Below are 22,115 nucleotides of genomic sequence, written 5' to 3'. Positions count from 1 at the left end.
GCAACAACAACAACAACAAAAAAGACAACTTTGAGAATAATCTTTTGAAGTGGTTTCATGGTGTAAGATTTTTTTTTGTGTGTGGTGCTAGATAAGTGCTGTACTATTGAACTATATCCCCACCTCTCATGATCTAAGTTTTCGTGACTGATAAAAATGTATTGAACAGGTCTGTTTATAAAGATAAAATAAAACAACAAAGACACTTACAGATAATTTTGGAGAGAAGTTTAAATTTTGGGCTCCCCTGGCTTTTAGGGAAATGCTACAAGTATTAAAATAGTTGTTAAGAAACAAAAAAGAAATAATGGCTGACAATTAATAACTTAATACGTAAAACATTCAAATATAAATAAAAGAATTACCTGTTCTGTTTCAAAGATATCCCGAAGGTGCTCAAGGCCAAGGCTTTTTAGGAACTGGCTGATATTCATGTCAAGACCTGCAACTAAAATAGAAATAAAATTTATTGGAAAGAATTTTATGAATCTAAAAGAAGTTTCTGTTTAAAGTCATGGCTCTTGGACATGCTTGGCTATGCAGATGATTTTTACATAGTACGAAAAAATTCAGAATACATAAATTTAATTCAGATTAAGCTATCTCGCATTTAGTTGAGAAGTAAAAGCAGAGTACTTTATCATAGCAGAAGTATTTATATTAATTCTAATAATATAGTTAGTATAAATAGAACTAGAATACAGAATTATATAGGATAATTTAATGCTTCTAAAAAATTAAAAATCCAGATGTACAAGCTACTGTTTCACTTTTCATTCTTTAAATGACCTCTCAGTTGTTTTTCTGATGTAATTTCAGGAATAAGATTCACATAATAGTTTAATAAGATAGTACAGTTGGAAATAGACATACTGTACACACATATGCATACTACAAGCACAATGGACATACAGTTTACATAAATAAAAACAAAATAGATGCTGAGGAACCTAGCAGCCTTCTATGAAGAAGCATTCCTTCTAAGGTGATGTGTGTATACAAATTTAAAGACAAGATATTTCTAAATGAAGTTTTCAATCATTACCAATGGGAAAAAAGTGAATCTGTTCCATTAAAGTATAAACAAGTAAGCGTTCACAGGTTATACTAACCTTCTCCCTCCTTCCTTTCTGTACCAGCTGCACCATCCCCTGCATTGGAGGCTCCTCCTACTGCCAACTCTGCTAAAGGGCCAGTGAGGTTATCTATGCTGCTAGCAGCAGAGAGGCAGGAAGGGGTGGATGCTGGTGAGATCAGAGAGGCACTCACTACAGTTGCTTGAGGCTTAAAACAGGTAGGTAAGGCCTCAGGGGGCATGGCATCTATCAGCAAAGCTCTGATATCATCAGCCTAAAAATGAAGAAAACACAAAAATATTGTATTATAAATGTTAAGTTTTTCACCAAGTACCACCAAATGTTTTGTGAATTTTTTCTTTAATGACTGCCAGGCATGGAAGTAGGTGTTGCAGTAACAAAAAACTAAGACATGGCTTTGGCTGGAGACATGAAAGTTGGCATGGTCACTAATAGTGAAAGTTGAAAAATAAGCAATTGCTATTGAAGACTTAAGAAAGGGGGACCAATGTGTAGTTGAGTGTCTGACCACAGTGGCATACAATGTGTTCAAGAATGTAGAAAGCACAGGAAAATAAAAATGAACTAAAAAGTAATTGTTCAGTTCTAAGGAAATACATTTACCTAGATTGCTAGATTAGAAAACAAAATTAGTCTTTCTTCCACAGCCTTTCTACTAGCAAAAAATTTCTCAAAATAAAAAATAGCTTCAGACCAAAGATCATATCCAGAGGGCTGACAATAACATATGGTCTCAGAGTGAAAAACAAACAAAAAAATACAATTCCAAGACATGGATTTACAGGTAAAAGTCTTACCAAGGCCTTTAAGGTGGGAGATTGTGAGTTCTCAGCTAGAACTGAAAGTTTCTAAGAATCATAAGGACATTGACTCACAGGATCTTGTCTTTGAATCCAAATTAGGAGGACTTGCTGAGAAGAAATTTGTGGGTGGGGCTTTTGTCTGATGAAGTGGCGTATAACTTGATAGGAAATTCAAACATTTATAACTGAATTATACCAGGAGGGACTAATGGGAATAGACAAATCAAAATGAAGAATGACTCAAGGTCCCCAAATTTCTAGGAGCACTCAGAAGGCTGAGAAAGCCTTTTAAGTATAAATATGGGCCATACCTATGGAAAGAGGACATAATCGAGAGTTCCAGAAAACCACTTCCTGGGTACAGAAGTGTGTCCTAATCAATGGCCACTCCCTGCCTGCAGAGTAGATGGCTCTGATAATATTTGCCTGACTGGATTCTGGAATTGCTATGTACCAGTGACAGCTAGCTACCTGTCCCCTCATTGGGATGAGTGAATAAAGTTAGAATGTGAGAGAAAATGTAAACAATTTGTGGCCATAGGGAGGGCAGTGATAGATCAAACGGGGCCACACAATCTTCTTTTCTCCCTCCAGAGAAAATGGCATCTATTTCCCCAAATCTTTCAACATGGGCTGTCCTCACAACTTGCTCTGCACAACAGAATGTGGTAGGAATGACAGGAGTCTTTAGGTTTAGCCTTTAAAAGAAATGGCAGCTTTTGCCCTTTCCCTTTTGATGATTGCATACTCATCCTATAAAAAATTTGATCAAGAATATTTAGTGATGAGACGTAGAGAATTCTAGTCATTTATGCCAAGGCTCCAGGCATATGAGCGAAGCCATCTTTTATGTTCCTACTTTAGTCACCCAGCATGTGCAGCTGCACAAGTGACCCCAGGTGAGTTCATCATAAGAACCTCCTAGTTATTGTTCAGAATCATGAGAGGTAATAAATCATTATTTTAGAGCCATTAAGTGCTGTGAAATAGTCTATTGCTCAGCAATACATAAATGAAACAGAATATGGAAAAATATCTCTGGCTTAAAGATTATAAATTATTGTGACTATTAATTAACTTCCCTGATTTTCAAAAAGTTTAGGGAAGGTGATATAATGTTTAACTTAGCAGTTAAATAATATTAATCACAAAAATTTAATTCATGGTTTTGAAAATACTTGTATAAAATTTACTTTTCCCTTTTCATAAGAATAATATACTATCTAGACTGAATTTTTCTTTGATGATTTCATAGATATGTTACCACAAATATCAGCTGTGCTATATCATAGTAATTCTTTGAGGACACATGTTACAAATATGGATTCCTATGATTACTCACAGGGTAAGGTAATTAAGCTTACTGCTGCTTAGTTTGTCTTAACAGTTTTAAATTATAATATAAAAATTTCAGAAGGAAATCTGTTCTTGTCCTAAGCAGAACAAGCATTACTAAAGATCAAATAGCTGAGCCCTAGAAAGTAACATTAACTCTCAAACTGTAATCGCAATACTGAATATCTGAAATAAGGACTTACTGTTGCCAGATCTAAAGGTGTTTGACCTTCTTGGTTCTTCATAGTTGGATCTGCGCCATGTGCTAGGAGTAGGGCACATAACTGTGTCCTTCCTTTCTGGGCTGCTTCATGGAGAGGAGTAAATGCCCATTTATCTGTTGCATTTACACACGTGTTATATTTTATCAGTAATGCTGCTATGTCAACATGCTGAGGACAAACAAAAAGGATGCAAAGAGTTAAGAATGAGATCACCTGGTAAAGCTCCATCATGTCTACTTGTTTCTATTTAGCAATTCATTCTATTTATGTCTGTATTCTCATCCTTAAAAGAAGTTTCTTCTACAAAAAAAAAGAAAGAAAAAAAAAGGATATTGTCTTTTCTTGCTTTCTCAAAAAAAAATCTCAATTTCACAATTATTCTTTTACTCTATAATTTTGCATGGGCTTTATTATAAAGATTCATTCTTCTAACACATTCTGGTCTATCTTAAAAACAAATTTAAAAAATAAACTTATACCTGGATCCTGGGTTCTCAGGTCTTTGGTTAACAGTTTACTCTATCTGCTAAACTTTTCAAATAAACATTTTATACCTTGTGCTTCTCTTCTGATATTCCCATTTTTCCTCTAACCTACTTTATGATCTGATTATTAAAGGATTCTCAACCTTTTTTCTTACAGACTTTGGGAAAATAACATAGGAAAACAACATTTTATAAAAATTGGTTATGTCCAAAATGATTTAGGGATGAAGAAAAAGTGGGTAGCAGTCACACTAACAATATGGGCATGAGTATGTGTATAGAAGAATGAAAACAAAGGGATAAATATAAGAACTTTTGGAGGAAAAACAATTCTGTTTGGAAAAGTTCATTACAAAAGAATTTGGACTACAAAGAAGAGTGATCAAACACTCAAAAGATGATTATATTTTAGCAGGAAGTCAGCAGATTGAAAAATAAAGACAGAACTACTAACAGATACTGGCTAGAAAAAGTTTAAGTAGGAATGGAACTATAATAAAGATAAGTTCACTTGGGGAAGGTGGCTCTTGAGGAAAAACACTAAAGTAATAATGTTTTTAAAATAGTTTAATAGAAACAGTTGGAGCAAGATAAGAGACCATCATTTATTTACTGTCTCCTAACCAATTCAACCAGCAACCAAATATTTACTGAACACTTAGTAGGAGACTGGCACTGGAGGTAGGAACTCTGGAGGTATTACAAAATTGATACTGAATTTATAGCCATAGCTACTTGATAAATGAACTCACTAATAAAAATACAGAAAAAAAATAAGGAGCATAAAGCCTTGAAAACAATAATATTTTGGAAAAGGAGAGTCAAATAACAGTACTCAGAGGGGACAAAAGGGAAAATAACTATGGAAGAATTGTAATGAAAGAGAAAGTTCTGAACAGAGCAGATTCTCTCAAATAGTAAGAGCTCTATATAGCAAAGTTTTCAGCTTCTTCTTAAGCTTTAAAGTAATCAATTAAGGGTCTGGGGCTCACTAGTAGTGCACTTGCCTGGCATGTGTGAGGCACTGGGTTTGATTCTCAGCATTGCATATAAATAAATAAAATGAAAGTCTACCAACAACTTAAAACATATTTTTAAAAAATCAATTAAGCCCATGAATTATCAATTCAATACCAGACTTTTAAAAAACATTAAAAATAGGGGCTGGAGTTGTGGCTCAGCGGTAGAACGCTTGCCTAGCACGTGTGAGGTCCTGGGTTCAATCTTCAGCACCATGTAAAAATAAAAATAAAAATAAATATATATTTAAAAAAAACATTAAAAATAACTTGTATATTTTTATAAACACATTTAGGAATGCTAAGCTGGTTACCACTCAAGTGTTTCTGAAATTCATTTCAATTCTAATACTCTATAATTTTGTGTGACTGGCACATTTATATTCCTTATTGATAAGGGGAACTTTTTTGGGGGGTACCACTTTTGACAATAAATTCAGACGCACAGTAACTGTTGATAATACATATTTAACTCCTGCTGTTGTTCAACTACAATATATTGGACTTTTTGAGGCTGAGATCTCTGAAAATGCAGATGGGGAAGACAGATATCCAAAAATAGGATTTATGGAATATTATTTCATATCTTCTTTAAATAGTTTTTTCTGCTACCTTGAAAACACGTACTTTGAAAAAGAACAGGCATTTTTTCTGAACTAATATTTTTAAAAAATATAAGGCTGGGGAGGTGGCTCAAGCAGTAGTGCAAACATGCGTGCAGCCCGGGTTCAATCCTCAGCACCACATACAAACAAAGATGTTGGTCTGCCGAAAACTAAAAAAAATAAAAATATTAAAAAAATTCTCTCTCTCTCTTTAAAAAAACATAATACAGATATTTACTGATCTTAGAAATCATAATTTCAGGAAGAAAAATAAATTTATCTTAAAGGGACAGATTGCCAACTCCTTAAGAAAAGCTTTCCATTGCTGAGAATATAAAGAAGAAAAAAATAAAAAGGCAGCATAAGCAGACTAGGAATTCAATTGAACAGGCTATGTTTTGCGGTCCTTCTCAGACTATGATATAATTTTAAAATTAATTTTATAGTTTAATTATTTTTAGACTTTGTAACAGAAGATGAAAATAGAGGTACCATCTTTGGCACTGTCAAAATCATTTAATACAAAAACCTAAAAAATCATTTAATACAAAAACCTCCCTTACTAAGAGGATATATGTTGCAAAAAGCAACTTTTGTTCAGTTAATCCAAAACCATAAAATACATTTCAAAGTTCTCCTGAGTAAGGTTATAGCTAAACTGTTTCTGTTTCTGATGATTAATTTTATTTTTCTCCCACGTTTGCTGGCAGAATAATAAAATTTGGTAGACTACATAGACTTCTAAAATTAGAGAGTGCAAAGAAAATTACATGTTTGTGTGTGCATGTGTATAAAATGAATTGTACAGCTGGTATCCGTGTGTATTATTAAACTTTCCTTACTGAATTTATGGTTTATGCTTACAGAAACCAATTACATGTTTGCTAAATTTGTTGACAAATGTCTGAAAGAACAATGAACAGGAAGAAGTACATTACTACCCAAGTAGACTGAAAAACACAACTCTTAACTTCTTTAATTCTTTTAGGTAGCTACACTACTGGGGCAAAAATAGTAACTGAAAATTAAGGGTGACAAATGCAATAAGCTGCAGCTCAGCTTATTCATCGTGCAAGAGCAAAGTACTGAACTAGAAGGTCTAGTAAAGAAATGGAACCCTTTTGGAATGTTTCCAGGAGAGTAAATTTAACAGGGTTTCAGAATTCAGCTGCAACACACAATACTTTAAATGACAAACAACATAAAGAGACTGGAAAGGCTTTAATTTATATTTAGAAATGTGGGAAGTAGGGTGAAGAGAAACATGCTTGGGCTCCTGCTAAAGCTCTATCACAATGATCTTATAAAATTCCTCAAATATTACACATTTTAGGAAAAATACAAGAAAACAAAGGAGTTGAGGGAGAAAATGAACCAGACAACAAACTGCATGCTTTGTGGTAATAAATGTCAATGAAACATTTACATTTACTGACTAGCAGAGAAATTAATGTCCTGTGTTATGTACATTCAAAAATAACACAACATATTATAATTTAAAGAACACTAAACAGAATAAGGTACGTTGTCATTAATATAAACTCTTAAACTTCTTAAGTATGTGTATATTTTATACATTTGGAAAAACTGAGGTGGCAAGTCCTTTTTATATAACAAAGACACACAGAGATCAGACTAAGCTTTCTAGAAGAAAAAAATGTTGTCAAGGAATAATCACCAATAAATAACTGCATAAGTAAATAACTTCATGTATTTTCAGATATTTTATATTATTACTTTACCTGCAGGCTAGTAAATTAATCTGTGTCTATTTAATATTGATGTTGAGTTAGAAAAATACATGGATTATTCCTAGGCTGTTTGTAGAAGTGATATGAAGCCCTTATTCTGACCAGCTGCTCTACCAATAGTATTATTACACTTCTATAGTGGCTTGAGAGGGGGGCAGGAGGGAGGCTCCTTATGTATTTACTTAATCATTATAATAACCCTGTAAAGAAGGTATTAGAATTCAACATTTACTGGAGAAAGAAGTGAAGATTTGGAAAAAATAAAACACTTGCTAAAGGCTGCTGGGTTATTGAGCAATAAGAGGAAAGATTAGATCTTGGATGTTCAGATCCCAATTTCAGGTTTTTCCATGACTACAGATGCCTGCAGGATCTTGCTAGACTGAAATACAAGAGCCATTCTCCTGACAAGCTGAGAATGGGAAAGTATGGTATTAGAGCAAAACCATCTAAGTCAAGATCGTTGGGTAACACTACACTAAACTACCCTACAAATTGTTTTGCTTTTAGTATAGAACTCTTTATTCAAGATGAAGTAGCACAAAAGTCTATTCCACAAGTGATGATTTCAAGGCAAGTGTATCCATAAATACCATGAAGGCAGGTCAGTTCCAAACATCACTGAGACAAATATAATAGAAACAAGAGTTTTCCCATCCTAATAGAGTAATGCACAGTGTGGTCCAATTTTCATTAAAATATTTAGCCAAGACCTAGGTATATGGCATGAATAAAAAGGAACTTTGGAAACATATATAGATTTATATACCTACAGATAATAAAATTCTCCCTTTATATTCCCATTTGTTAAAAGATGACAAAGTACCTGATAGTCACTGTACGGTAAAATGTCATTGTTAAAAATGCCTTTAATATACCTGATCTACTGAAATCACAGCTAAGCAACATAGTACCCTGTAGAGTACTGGTTACTTCCCTTAGGATCAAGAGGCTGCCTGGGAGATGGGACTTGCTGCCATATCATATACCATATGTCTCTAGCCTAGAAAAAAATTGAAGTTTGAAGTACGGTTTCTACTGATGTGTAGCACTTTAGCTCCACTATAAAGTTGAAAGATCTTAAACTGAACTAGTGGAGTCAAGGTGTTAACATCAGTCCCCAGTTTAATTGAGAGTGACAGAAATATTGATTTCATATAGTTACTGATAATTGATTACAGGTTTGCAAATAATATTAATTACTTTGTAGAGCAGAGATTCTCAATGGAGAAGATGACCTTATTTACTGCCAAGTGACAATCACTATGTGTCATGAGAGCGATGGGTTGCATGTGTTAAAAAAAAAAAAAAACATGGCAAAGGGAAAAAACCCCAAAAGGTCAAGAATCCATCAAAGAGGGGCTGGGGATGTGGCTCAAGTGGTAGCATGCTCGCCTGGCATGCGTGCGGCCCGGGTTCGATCCTCAGCACCACATACAAACAAAAATGTTGTGTCTGCCGAAACTAAAAAATAAATATTAAAAAAAAAAAAGAATCCATCAAAGAAAAGGTGTTAAATTCATAGTATAAGGTGTTAAATTCATAGTATGTAGTCATTAACTCAGAGATATTTGAATTTACTAGTTACATTCATGAAGGATTTTTAGAGTGACTCAAATAATCCATCCCACACAATGAGGTAAAAACACTTGCTATAAACATATCATGTAGCTCATCTGTATTCTTCAGTACAAAGATGAGATGAATCAGGTTGATCAAAACCTCTATACAGCTTGGAGAATTTTCTGTTCATTTTCACTTTAGTAAGCTGACTTCACTTACAAAGAGCCAGGCAGAAGGGATTTGATAACAAAAAGTAAAACTTAAAAAGAGATAGTGAAAAAAATGTTAATTATTTTTTCTCACCTGGTATTAGAAAAGGAGAGCAAAAATTGTGGATCATGAGGAAATGAGTTTATGAATAAAGAACCTTGGGCTGGTTGTCACATTGAATACATTACTACACCCCTCTTCAGCTAATGACAAGATGTTTTCAAGATAGCATGAAAGAATGCATACTGCATTGCTCTTTAGCCACAAAGGAGAACCTCTACAAATTCTATTCCCTCAGAATGGTTATCAAATGACATGCATGTAGAGATGGGCACGGGGGCACAAGCTTGTATTCCTAGGGATTCAGGAGGCTGAGGCAGGAGAACTGTAAGTTCAAGGCCAGCCTCAGCAACTTTATTAGGCCCTAAGGAAACTTCGCAAGATCCTGTCTCAAAATAAAAATGAAAAGGGTTGGAGACATGGTTCAGAGGTAAAATGCCACAAAGTACTAAACAAAACAAAACAAAACAAAACAAAACACACACACACACATGCAATATAATATCTCAACATTTTTCCATGAAAATGAGGAAAAAATTAAGTTTTATTTTCTTTATCCTCTGGTACAGCCATGAAGATTGTGAAAGAAGATGAATGATGGGTAGAACTTCCTTATATCTATAATATATGACGATTAATGTTATCTATACAACTAAAACCACAACAGAAGCTTTATTATGTCAGATCATTACTAAAATTCTACTGCCACTACCTATCTTTTCTCATTAGCAGGTTTTCAAAGAAGAGAAGATTCCCATTCAAGTTTTACTGATCTCATCAGCTTTATCAACTCTTAAGTGAAGCTTAGCAAAGTAAAATTCAATAAAATTCAATATAAAATTCAGTAAAATTCAATATAGAGAAGGAGGATCATGTTAAGAAGTACTGCAAATTAGTTTTTAAATGATACACATGTGTAGTTATAATTTAACAGTAAAGTAATTATACATAAATATATGTGCAGTATGTTAGCAACAAATATTTAGCATACCTGGTTTTCAGGGCAATGAAACTGTAAATTTTATGTCAAGTAAGGTCAAAAAAAATTCTGAAATTTTTAATAAAAGATGTAATCATCCTTAAAAGACAATTTTAAATGCAATTTAAAAGATTTTAGTACTAACAATGTATTTAATTAATGCATTAAATTAAATGTATTTCAATTAATTTACATTATATTTGGAAGTAGTTTTCTTTCTTGTTTGTTCAAAACTGGATTGTTTGCTTTTTAAAAAAGCATTGCCACTCAGATTTATCATCTCCCTAAAATATTGATCTTTACAGAAAGGCTTAAGAACACAGAAGGTATTATTGCAAGGGAGAAGAGAATAGGAAGGGAGAATAGGGAAATCATGGTAATTAGTTTGGCTGTTATTTACAATTCATCAGATTTCTGCAAATTTATACACCATCCTCAACAATAGTGAATCCAACTGTGAGAACTCCAGGTATGTACAATCTGGCATTAGTGGATTTCTAAAGTCCAGTTAGTGATCACTTGGAAGAATAGACAAGAACATGAGCAATTGTTATTATACTGCTGGGAGGGATCAGACCTGAGTGGGCCTTGGTTACTAAATTACAGTTAGTTCAGAAAAGCAGCACCAAGGCATTACGATACATTCCTCTTCCAACTAATAGTAGTTATAGTAGTTGGAAGGATGGCACTGGAATTTCACTTTGAGGTTTTAGTTATTCATCCTCTGGAATTACGTATATAAATTGCTCAACCACTCACTTGAACATTTTTAAGATGTTGATAATAGCATAAACCACCATAATTTCCATGCCTATATAGGAGCCTCCTGATTTTATAGCTTCTAAAATCTGCTGGTAGAGTTAATAAATATTATCTATATCCATAAATATTAACTTAGTACTCATTACATACCTGTTCTTGTGCTAGATAAGATGGAGAGATCAGAAAGTGTTAAAAAGTGTGGTTGTTGATCAAAAAATAGTTAAGCTTAACAAGAAAGGTCTGAGACAAAACCTGAACAAAATTTTGATTAAAACTGTGCTAAATTATGCTACTGACTGGATATCTACTTATTTAATGTGTAGTATATATTTAAAAAAGCAGTAAATGCCAGGGAAGTCTTGTAGATATTAACTTTAGAATGCTCACCCCATAAGATGCTGCATTGTGAAGAGGAATTAAACCACCTTTGTCTTGGGCATTAACATCTGCTCCATGCTCTAAAAGATATTCAGCTACTTCCAGGTTATTGTAGCCTGCTATTAAGAGTAAAAAAGGCAAACATGTCAGCTAAAGAAAAAAAAAATACATATGTGTACATCTATTCATATGTTACTAATTATCTTGTGAAAGACCAGGTAATTAAGATTTTAATTCTTTCTGCTTTAGAAGCTAATACTATTATTACCATAATTGAAAATTTCAAAGTAAGAAATTATACAAAATTATGTCAATCATTTCGTCTTTTGATAATCAAAACTGTATTAGGTATCCAAGTAAGGAAAAGAGATTTGGATGCACTTGTGATGCTTACCTGCCAGGTGCAGAGGAGTTGAATTTCTGCCCTGAGTGTCTCTACAGTTGATATTCTCTGGGGTACACAGCTTCTGCACTCTTGCCAGGCAGCCCTTCTTGGCAGCATCCAACAAGGCAGCATCCCCTCTCAGTAAGTCCTGAATATCTGTGTCTCCTTCTTTTACTAAATCGAGAGGTGTGTTTCCATCTCTGTTCTTTTTAGTTGGATCTGCTCCATGCTACAAAGAAGAAAAACCAAATGGGGTTTGTGTTTTCTATAGTAGCTTTCTGTCAGTTGGAAGTTGGGTGGGTAGCATGTACATATTTATTTAACATATTCCACTTTCATTCATCATGGGAGAAAAGATATCTGTTCTGTATGTGTTTTAAAAAAAGAGAGGCCACATCCTGCTTTTGTTCATTCCCTACTTAGCAATGTATTGGATCAGCTTCTAAGCACTACTTAACCTAAGGCTGCGAATCAATGGTGATGATGAAATAGGGGAGGGTGTTGAGTATCTTTTACTCATCACAAAATATACTTTTTTCTCAGATTCCTAGTTATCTTTTTGGAAAAGCTCTTGTCCATTTAAGAACGTCCTGGATGTTAACTCTCACAAGATTTCAATTACATAAAGATATTCAGTGGGTATCATGAAAAAGAATAGAGAAAAAGAAGATTACATCAGTGGAAAAAGTACTTTATTCTAAATGCCATCAGTAAAGAAAAAGTTTGGTAACTTTTTAAATTTTACCATCTATTTTGAAGCTAAGCAAAAATGTGTTAAAAATAACCTAGATATAAAAAGTTTAAACACCCATACCTATAAAATAAAAGTCAAGAATTTTAATTTTAGAAACAACGCAGACTGCTCTTGACCCACTATGGAAATTTGGAATAAATCAACTTAGAAACTAGATTAACAATGACATGGAAGTTATTTCTTACCAGCCAGTTGTAATAAAAATAATTATTAAATACAATGTTTTTCTGAAGAATCATAAGAACAATTCTGATATCAGAAAAATGGTGGGAAAATTTTAATAATTTCTAACCAGAACAATTTTTCCCTGTACCATTTTTTGATATTAATATTGTAAATATTAGATAAACAACACAAACTAAATCAACTCTTTTCAAAACCCACTTTGAACAAACGACTTTAATCAAATTCACTTAGACACTTCAAGGACTACTCAGAACTATAGACATATCATGATACTAAAACATTTCTCTGTGAATGTGAAAATGGAAGCGGTTTCTATAGCACTTATTTTAAAATTTTTAGTTGTCAATGGACCTTTATTTTTTTTATTTATATGCAGTGCTGAGAATCAAACCCAGTGCCTCACACATGCTAGGCAAGTGTTTACTGCTGAGCCACAACCTCAGCCCCTACAGCACTTATTCTTAATAGAACAAAATTCTGATTCAAGTTTAATCATCAAAAACCAAATGTTTGTGTTTTTAGAACTTTTAAAACCACATACTTTTAAAAGGAGCTTGCAGATTTCATATTTTCCTTTAGCTGCTGCTTCATGTAGAGGGGTAAATTTCCATAAGTCCGCCACATTGACAGAAGCTCCATGCCTCACTAAAAGCTCAGCTACCTCATAGTGTCCATAGGAACAGGCATTATGAAGGGGCACCAAGCCGCTAAAACAAAGACACATACACATTACTTTAAAGTTCTAAAACAAATTTTTGAGTTAAAATGATTTTTATAATATAAATACTGCTCTTATGGCACTGACTATTCTGAATATTGGATCAAAAAGAAATAAATCCTTTTTTTGGTTTTTAAGATGAAGCATTTATTTATTTCTAAATAAGAATGAATCATTTTAAAAATGTTTCTTTTCACAGAAGGACTTTTCTGTTTCTTGGGCATGGATATACACATCACAGCAATCATTACCACTAAAATACATATAGAAATAGAGAATAAAACTCCATCAAAACTTTTAATTTAGATTTTCTCACTGGCAACCGTAAAATTATATATTACAAAGTGATTTCCAGAATAATTAACAATCAGGTTTTATCATCGATTTTCTTCTTTTTGAGTTTATGAAAATTGCATGCTTACCTGTAAAATATACAATGTAACCATTATTTACTTAAAAGATACACAGTTCAATTCTACTTAGAAATTCTATCTTTTGTTTTTGTTTCGTATTTTAAAATTTGCACCGATTCTATAATGATTTCAACAGATAGATTTAAATATTAAGGTGCCAAAGAATGAAAACTCACATTCCAAGTGATTCAGAAAAGTATTATTCACTAAGGAAAATAATGATGCTAATTATAAATTTTAGTCAGAAGAGAGACTCTAGTAGACTCAACTTATAAGCAAACTATTCTGGGATGACTAAGTTCTGATTAGAAAGCAAATGGCATTCTAAAAGCACAAAAAGATGCCCCATAAAAAAGAGTGCATCAAAAGGGTAAGTTTATATTGCACTTCAGACAGAACAAAAACAAGATATCAAGTGTCTTTTTATTTAGAGATCAGTGCTTTTAAAAAAATGTTTTGTGATGAAATATGCTGGGTGTTAAAATAAGCAATAGTAACAAAAATTTGTTCCTCTCCAATGCAGCATAATATTTTGAAAGAGTCAGTGACATTGCTGTTGAATATTTATGTCTGATGTGTCCCTTTAAAAAGATAAACACGTTATAATGATTAACTGAAGCCTAAATCATGTAGTTTAATTCTACAGCACTCTGCTGTGTAACTGCACAGGAGGTGCTGGCTTATTTTGAGATTATGAAATTAACACACAATATGAAAATTCGTTTCAGTCATATTCTTTTCTAATTTACTTCTATGGCTACTTTAAGCTTTTTCCAGGAAAAGTTAAATAATTTATCAAACTAATAATAAAAATAAATAATATTTTAAAATTAATAAAAATAAAATTGTTTCTTTAAATACTAATGACTCTGGGATGGATGGTTAAAGAAAAGAGATTATACATTTTTAATACCAAAAAATAACAGACAAATAGCATATCATAAACTATATGAAAATATTCATAAAATGTAATAAAATATTAAATATAGGCATTAAGAAAAAGAAAGAAACAAATACTGATAAGGAAAGATATTCAAGATACACCACTGTGTGAAAAAAATTACAGTTCAAAGTAGACTATAGAATGACATCATCATCTGTGTTAAAAACCACTGTTTTTCACATAGCTGAAAATTACATATTAAAAATATTAATGCTTGTATTTCTAGGGGATAAGCTAATGGAATTTTTACTTTCTATACTGTACATTTCTGTTTTAACTTACAATTTAAACAACAAAAAATGTATATTATTTTGAGACAGGGACTAGCTAAAATGCAGTAATTCTCTTGCCACAATCTCCTAAATAGCTGGGATTACAACTGTGCACTACCAGAACCAGCCTTTTTTTTTTTTTTCTTTTGGTAGTACTGGGTTCAAACCCAGGGGTCCTTTACCACTTAGAGATCATATGAAAAATGATTAGCCCTTTAATTAATTAATTAACTAATTAATTAAAAAAATTTTGATTTTTAGACAGCATCTCACTAAATTGCAGAGATTGGCTTTGAACTTGGGATCCTCCAGCTTCAGCCTCCTGAGTAGCTGGGATTACAGGTGTGCACCACCACATCTGGCTTCATATGAGTGTTTTTCAATGGAGATAAAGCTAAGACTTCATATTTTCTTTTTATGAAGTATGAAGAGAATAAATCCCAAATAGCTAAATTTTAACACATACCCTTTGTCTTTGGCATGGACATCGGCACCATGGTGTAGAAGGTATTCCACAACAGACACACGATTATAGCCTGCTGCAAAGTGTAAGGGTGTAGAATGGCGGCCTTCTAGATCTCTGCAATTCACATTTTGAGGGCTGCAAAGTTGCTTTAATAGTGCATACATAGAGATAAACACAAAAAGGTCATTAACATTTATTCATTGCTGTAATAGATTGTAACATCTTGGATATGCTGTGATTTTATAATGAATATTTATTTCCAAAGATTAGATAATACAAATGACATTAAAGCTGGCATTATGTTTTGCTTTATAGTGACTATGAATACTTCTAATTATGTACAGAGTAAATCAATCACTGTTAACATTCCTAGTCCAAATCCTAATCAATAAAACTCAAAATAAAGTAGGCATCTCTAAGTATAAGAAGTCTTCCCTTTTCATTTTTGTATGTCTTTCTTCCCTACAACTGCTTGTCTTAACATATCTGCTTCTAGTAGAATGCTCTTAGCCATTCTCTGTTCAACTAAGAACTCTGGGTGACTGCAGATTCAAAGTTCCTGTCCCCTCTAACATTGATCAAGTAAGCAAAAGCTTACTGGAAATAATATTTTTCTGTTTGGGTCACTCACTTGGCCCTGATCCACTATAGCAAAGACATGCAGTCAACAATGGTTTCTTGAGTTAGGGGAGAATGTTTAACTCTACAAGTCAAACTGTAGTTTGACCTGAACCTCCAAATCTCCTATCTCCTTTGAATGTCATTTCAGCACAATATAAATTATAGGCTCCATTATATTGGTTTCAAAGAGTAAGATGCAAAGAAAGAACAAAAGGCTATATCACCAGTGGTGATTGAAATCTGTCTAAAAAAATTATTTGTTCTTTTTAGTTATACATGACAGTAGAATGTATTTTGACATATTATACAGTCATAATTTGGATCTCGTTCTTGTGGTTGTACATGATGTGGAGTTTCACTGGTTGTGTATTCATATATGAATATAAGAAAGTTGTTTCTGATTCATTCTACCGTCTTTCCTATTCTCCTGTAATAATATTTCAATAATTTATAGCTTAAAAGAACACCAGATTCTTTCAGTGAGAGAACTGTCTGTAAAGCTTGCTTTCACTCCTGCCACTGCAACAAGCTATTAGTACATACAAACTAAGAACCTGAAAGATCTTTTTTTAGTGATATTGAGTAGGGATGCTATGGTTTGAATGTGTCCCTCCAAAATTTGTGTTGAAACTTAATCTTCAACACAACAGTATCGAGAGGCGAGGGATTAGGCCATGGGTACTCCTCTCTCATGACTGGGATTAAGACTTTTTTATAAAAGAGGTTACACACAGTGCTTTTTCCCCTTCTGCCATGTGAGGACACAGCATTTTGTTCCCTCCAAAGAATATGGCAACAAGGTGACACGTTGAAAGCAAAACACTGGCCCCATCCAGACACTAAACCTGATCATGCCTGGATCTTAGACTTCCCTGCCTCTAGATCTAAGAGAAATAAATTATCATTGCTTATAAATTACCTAGTCTATGATATTTCATTAAAGAAGCACAAATGGACTAAACAAAGAAACATTCACAAAGGTAGGACAAAAACAAGGGCTTTCAATTGGTACGATTTTTAGGAAGAAGTCTAGCTAGTGAAAGAGAGCTCATAAGCTCATCAACTCTAAATGGGAATTAAAATCTAAAGTCCTGTTTAAAAAAAAATTTGATCTGGTCAGGTCATATATCTTGTCTTTAGCCACATTAATAGATGAATAACAGAACCAATAAACAAAACCAAGTGAAAATGAATAAATTAATATATAAACTAAAAAGAAAAGCTGTAAAGATGGGTAGTAAGCACGTTCTATGGAGTCTTTTTTAAAAAATATTTATTTTTTAGTTGTAGTTGGACATAATAGCTATATTCTATTTATTTATTTTTTTATGTGGTGCTGAGGATCGAATCCAGGGCCTCGCATGCGCTAGGGGAGTGCTCTACTGCTGAGCCGCAACCCCGGCTCTCTATGGAGTCTTATACAACTGAAACTGCTTTCTGATATTGCTGCTCCCCAACCCCCACCACCATTTTAAATTCCAAATGCTTATTATTACTTTTACAGAAAATACTGAAAAGTAGGAATGAGGCAGGTAATGAAACACACACACACATAAATGCCCATCCTGCTTATTAAATACTTGCTTTTTGAATATTTAAGTTCCTTTTCTCCATTCCATTTCAAATGCCAAAGCAATTAAAAAATTCAACTACTTTACTCAGCAAACAGCCTTTTCTCCTAATACTTCTAATACTTCCTAAAGCCTCTTGGGAAAGCAATTTACCAGACGTAATACTCATTTAATTTGTGCTTTGTTTCCTTTTGACATTTGCACTCCACTGACAAAATTAACTTTGGCCTTCACTGTGAATGTGTTGTTGAGACAACTTGAAAGTTATAGTATATATTTGCTTGTTACATACAAAACACATGAAATTAACATGGAAACAAAAACAAAGCCATAATTCTTGTTTTGCTAACTTTATCCCTAAACGAATAATCACAGATGGCAATCAGGTCTTCTTTATTAAAGAAAAACATATTCAATATTAGAATTTCATATTTGACAAAGTTTAGTCTATAATCTTTTTTCTATAATACAAATAGTGATAAAATTTTGAAAACTCTTCTTGTGCATATAAACAATGCCATAAGAATGCTTTCTTAAAACAAATGAGAGTCTCTGGAAAAATATTGAGAAAGATTTTAAACATTATCCTAATGCCTTCATTTAAACTGGTTTACCTATTTGTGAATATGATCTAAAATAATAGCACTTTAATTAATATAAGTGAAAATGAACAGCTTTCATGCAACCTGAAGAAAAATGATTAAAAAGTATGCTTATCTTTTCTTCTGCTGCTACATGGTACTTGCTGGGAAATCCTTGGTAGGTTTGTTTTGTTTCCCATCAAACAAAAAGTTAAAGACTTCTCCTATCTATGAATATATTCTAACTATCAATGTTTTTAATTGCCCAGATTTGAGTAATTTTACTAAGAAGCTTAAAAATGAACTGGATAGCAAAGTTCAACAGTGCTGCCCCAGACATTAAAGGCACTTACTTACCTTCACAGTTTCCAAGTCACCAGCCTTTGATGCCTCTAAGAGCCGATAATCAACATCAGAAGTGCGTATAGGTGTACTCTCTAAATAAAAGAAAGGTTACTATTGATCTTGGGGAATTAAAGACCAGTTAATGAGGGGAAACAATTTGATAAACAGAAAGAGATTAGGGGGTTGGAAATTTCTAAGATGTAATAAAAGGTTTTTTTCCCCAACTTTTCAGATAAGAAATAAATGCTTTCTTACTTTAATCTAGGTATCACCCCAAGCCAAATTTAAATAACTTCTAATGCACACAAATAATTTTCTATCCCTACTATCCTATCCTCTATCCCTCCAATTTTCTGGCCAAAGATTTAACAAAAGGGAGTGAAGTGAGAAAGCCTAGGACAAGAGATCAAAAATACATCTTTATGATACATTGGTTTTACAAAGTGTTGCAGCAAAACTTTGTCCTGGATTTGTTATGTAAACCTAGGGAAGCCATTTGACTTTTACTACTTAGTTTAATTTTTCTTTTTAGTTTTAATGTCTTCAATATAAAACAGAAGCATTACATAGGAAATTGGAATGATCTTATGCCGCAGTCCGGCTGCGCAAAATAACCGGGAGGTGACAAGCAACTTGAAGGTTGAAGCAGGAACTGCTTTATTATGGAACAACAGCGGTATATATACCTAACTGATTACACACGGCTTGCCTCAATTAGCATCATCCAGTTACAGCAATCAACCAATAAGGAATCCCTACCATCTTAATGGCTCGGTGGCGTTGCCTCACAAACCACTCCTTCTGGCAAACTGCCAGGCGCCATCTTGACTTGATTTGTGGTCCCCAACAATCTTATAAAGTATCATCAGTGAATAAAAAGTCCTACTATATATATTTGTTTAATTCACATTTATTGAATGGTTTCAAGGATATGCAATTAAAAATGTCTGTATACTTGGAAGGTATGATACCAATGCTAAATAGAATATCATTAAGCTTGACTGCTAAGTCTAAAGACTGACAAATGATGTATTTTGATTAATTCAATATAAACAAACTACAAATCCATTTCACATTGACCCAAACAAAATAGGCTTTTAAAGCAAACAATTTATAATTTATCATCCAAAATATGTTTATGGGCATTAAATATGGCTTTCATAATGCACACGTACACATTAACACAAAAGCACTAAGCTCCAGGAGACTAGGATTTTAGACAGGGCTCTAGTGTATAACTTTGAACAAATCACAGAGTAGTTTAATTTTTGCACTTAAAAAGTGAGAGTTGGTTTCCCTCAGAGTCACTTTCAGATTTAAGATTGTATCATCTTATGATCAGAGACACCTTTTTGAGTCCACTTTCCAAGTGGGAAGATCAAGTGATGCCATGAAAAGATTTCTGATTTCAGAAGAAATACTTTAGGTTCTTCTAAAGTGCTTTGGTTCAGGAGACAGACTTTTATAGGATAAGTTATGAAAATTCTTCAATGGAAGATAAACTATTTGATCATATTTATAATGCTTAGTAGATAAAGTACTAAGATTAAAGAGTGGAAAGAAAAGTGTGCTTCATATAATGAAATACATTTTGAATTGTTCTTCTTTTTAACTAACATTTGTCAGTGTGTGGAACTGACAAACAATCTTCTTTTCACATAGAGAACAATTCAGAAAGCAATTGCTGAGTTGATTTCCTTGCTATTTTAATGCTGCAGTCAATGTGTATGTTGAACTTCAACTCTCCTTTGGCTGGTCTTATTCTGTTCTTGTCTGTCTCATCTTCTTTCATTCTCTGTGTGGGTATTACTGCATTTATAGGTAAGAATATCGTTGTATGTATAGAATGTCTTTATGACAGTGATTGACAGATGATAAAACTCACTAAAACATCCTTTAGATATCTGTAGGTAATATTTTTAGCTTATTATTTGAACAAACAAAAGAGGGATGATTTGTTTATGTACACAGAATTAGAACTTGGGATATTTTTAGGTTTTATAATTTGAGAGATACTATTAATATGGCTGAATTCTAAGAACAATTTGATATTCACACATGTACCACGATGGAGACTGACTAGTAAAGGTTGTAATTTTCCCATCAAATAAAATGTTTTATACACATATATAAAGGCTTCTGAGAACTGTGAGAAAGGTAACTTAGTCTTGGTCAAAGAACAGAAAGTAAAGAAGATAAAGATATTGATTAATTACTATACTATCTGTAGATCTCTGCATCTGTTAAAAATCTTCTATTGGCTTAGAACAGCCTCATTTTTAGAAACAGTGTGAACAAAGTATTAACTGGAAGGAACTTTGTATAAAGTTATGTACAATTAAAAGAAGTGATATAAAAATAAAAATGGAAATCAGGCAAAAGAGGAGTAGCTTACATAGTAAGTACTGTATTAGTTAAGTCCTTTATAAGTACACTGGCTTCTGTATTAAATATATTACCTATAGTCAGAGACTGGAGATGGGCTTCTACTTTTCTCCTAGTCATTCTCACCAGAATTTTTAAATCTTCCAGAAGCTAGAAGCCATTTTGCTATTTTAATATAATCTCTTATGGCCTGGCTCTTTATTTAGTATTAGATCACTGAACTAGCAACAAGTTTTAGTGGCTTATTTCAATATACCACTGAAAATGTGAACTTCAAGGTTTAAATTTAGTTACCATAAGTCCCTAAATCCTTACCTGTGGAAATAATTAGAGGACAGTAATGGTTATTCCACACTGGGATAAAAAAAGTCAGAATAACTCAGAATAAAATATAGCTTAAATGCACTGTCTAGAAGACTGTAAGTAATGTTTTTAGTTGCAGATGGACACTAATACATTTTATTTATTTATTTTTATTTGGTGCTGAGGATTGAACTCATTGCCTCACAAGCGCTCTACTACTGATCACTGAGCTACAAACTCAGCCCCAATATAATATTTTTTATCTGCCCTATCTAACATGGTTGCCACTAGACATGTGTAACTTTTACCTGAAATGTGGCCAGTGGTGACTCATGAATTTTCAATTTTACTTATTTTTTTTTTTAATTAATTTTGGTGGTACTAAGGACTGAACCCAAGGTCTTCTGCATGCAAGGGTAGTGCTCTTCCACTGAGCTAAAGCCCAGCCCTAATTTAAATGAAGTTATAGGTAGCTACAGGCAAACTATAGGGACAGAACTGGTCTGGAGAAAACAGCCAAATCTTCTGAAATGAACTTTTAAAGTGCTAATTCATAGAAAACTGCCTATTTTGTTTTCTTTACTCTGACATTAATTTGGACACTGTCCAAATTTACAGTGAAAGCTTTATTCATGTAAACTGGCAACTATAAAGTTAATATCTAAAGGTATAGGTTTTTAAAATAGATCTCAACTCTGGTATTAGCAACCATATTAAAATGAACCTTTAAAACATTATCCACAACATAACCTCAACAACTTAATATATATCTTATATGACTAATACATTCTCTCAGGAGTCATTGTAAATATAACCTGGAATTGGATTAATAAATGTAAGCAAAATTAAAAATTTCAGTTGGTGCATGGTTCAGTCTATTAACAAATAAATAACTGGTATA

The 22,115-nt window shown here is 33.0% G+C and overlaps 1 protein-coding gene across 1 annotated transcript in view; it reads right to left on the bottom strand.

Annotated features, from left to right (window-relative positions):
• Tnks (tankyrase) overlaps positions 1-22,115 on the bottom strand; it is a 203,973-nt gene that overhangs the window by 26,485 nt on the left and 155,373 nt on the right. Inside the window, exons 13-20 of the mRNA XM_005330777.4 lie at positions 18,539-18,618; positions 15,409-15,554; positions 13,138-13,303; positions 11,666-11,885; positions 11,281-11,390; positions 3,439-3,627; positions 1,113-1,350; positions 366-448 (exon numbers count right to left, since the gene is read on the bottom strand). Coding sequence (XP_005330834.1) covers positions 366-448; positions 1,113-1,350; positions 3,439-3,627; positions 11,281-11,390; positions 11,666-11,885; positions 13,138-13,303; positions 15,409-15,554; positions 18,539-18,618 — 1,232 coding nt within the window. The remainder of the gene's footprint in view (positions 1-365; positions 449-1,112; positions 1,351-3,438; positions 3,628-11,280; positions 11,391-11,665; positions 11,886-13,137; positions 13,304-15,408; positions 15,555-18,538; positions 18,619-22,115) is intronic.

The sequence above is a fragment of the Ictidomys tridecemlineatus genome, chromosome 14 (genome assembly GCF_052094955.1).
Source record: "Ictidomys tridecemlineatus isolate mIctTri1 chromosome 14, mIctTri1.hap1, whole genome shotgun sequence".
Lineage (NCBI taxonomy): Eukaryota > Metazoa > Chordata > Mammalia > Rodentia > Sciuridae > Ictidomys > Ictidomys tridecemlineatus.
This window is presented reverse-complemented; position numbering and strand designations above follow the sequence as displayed.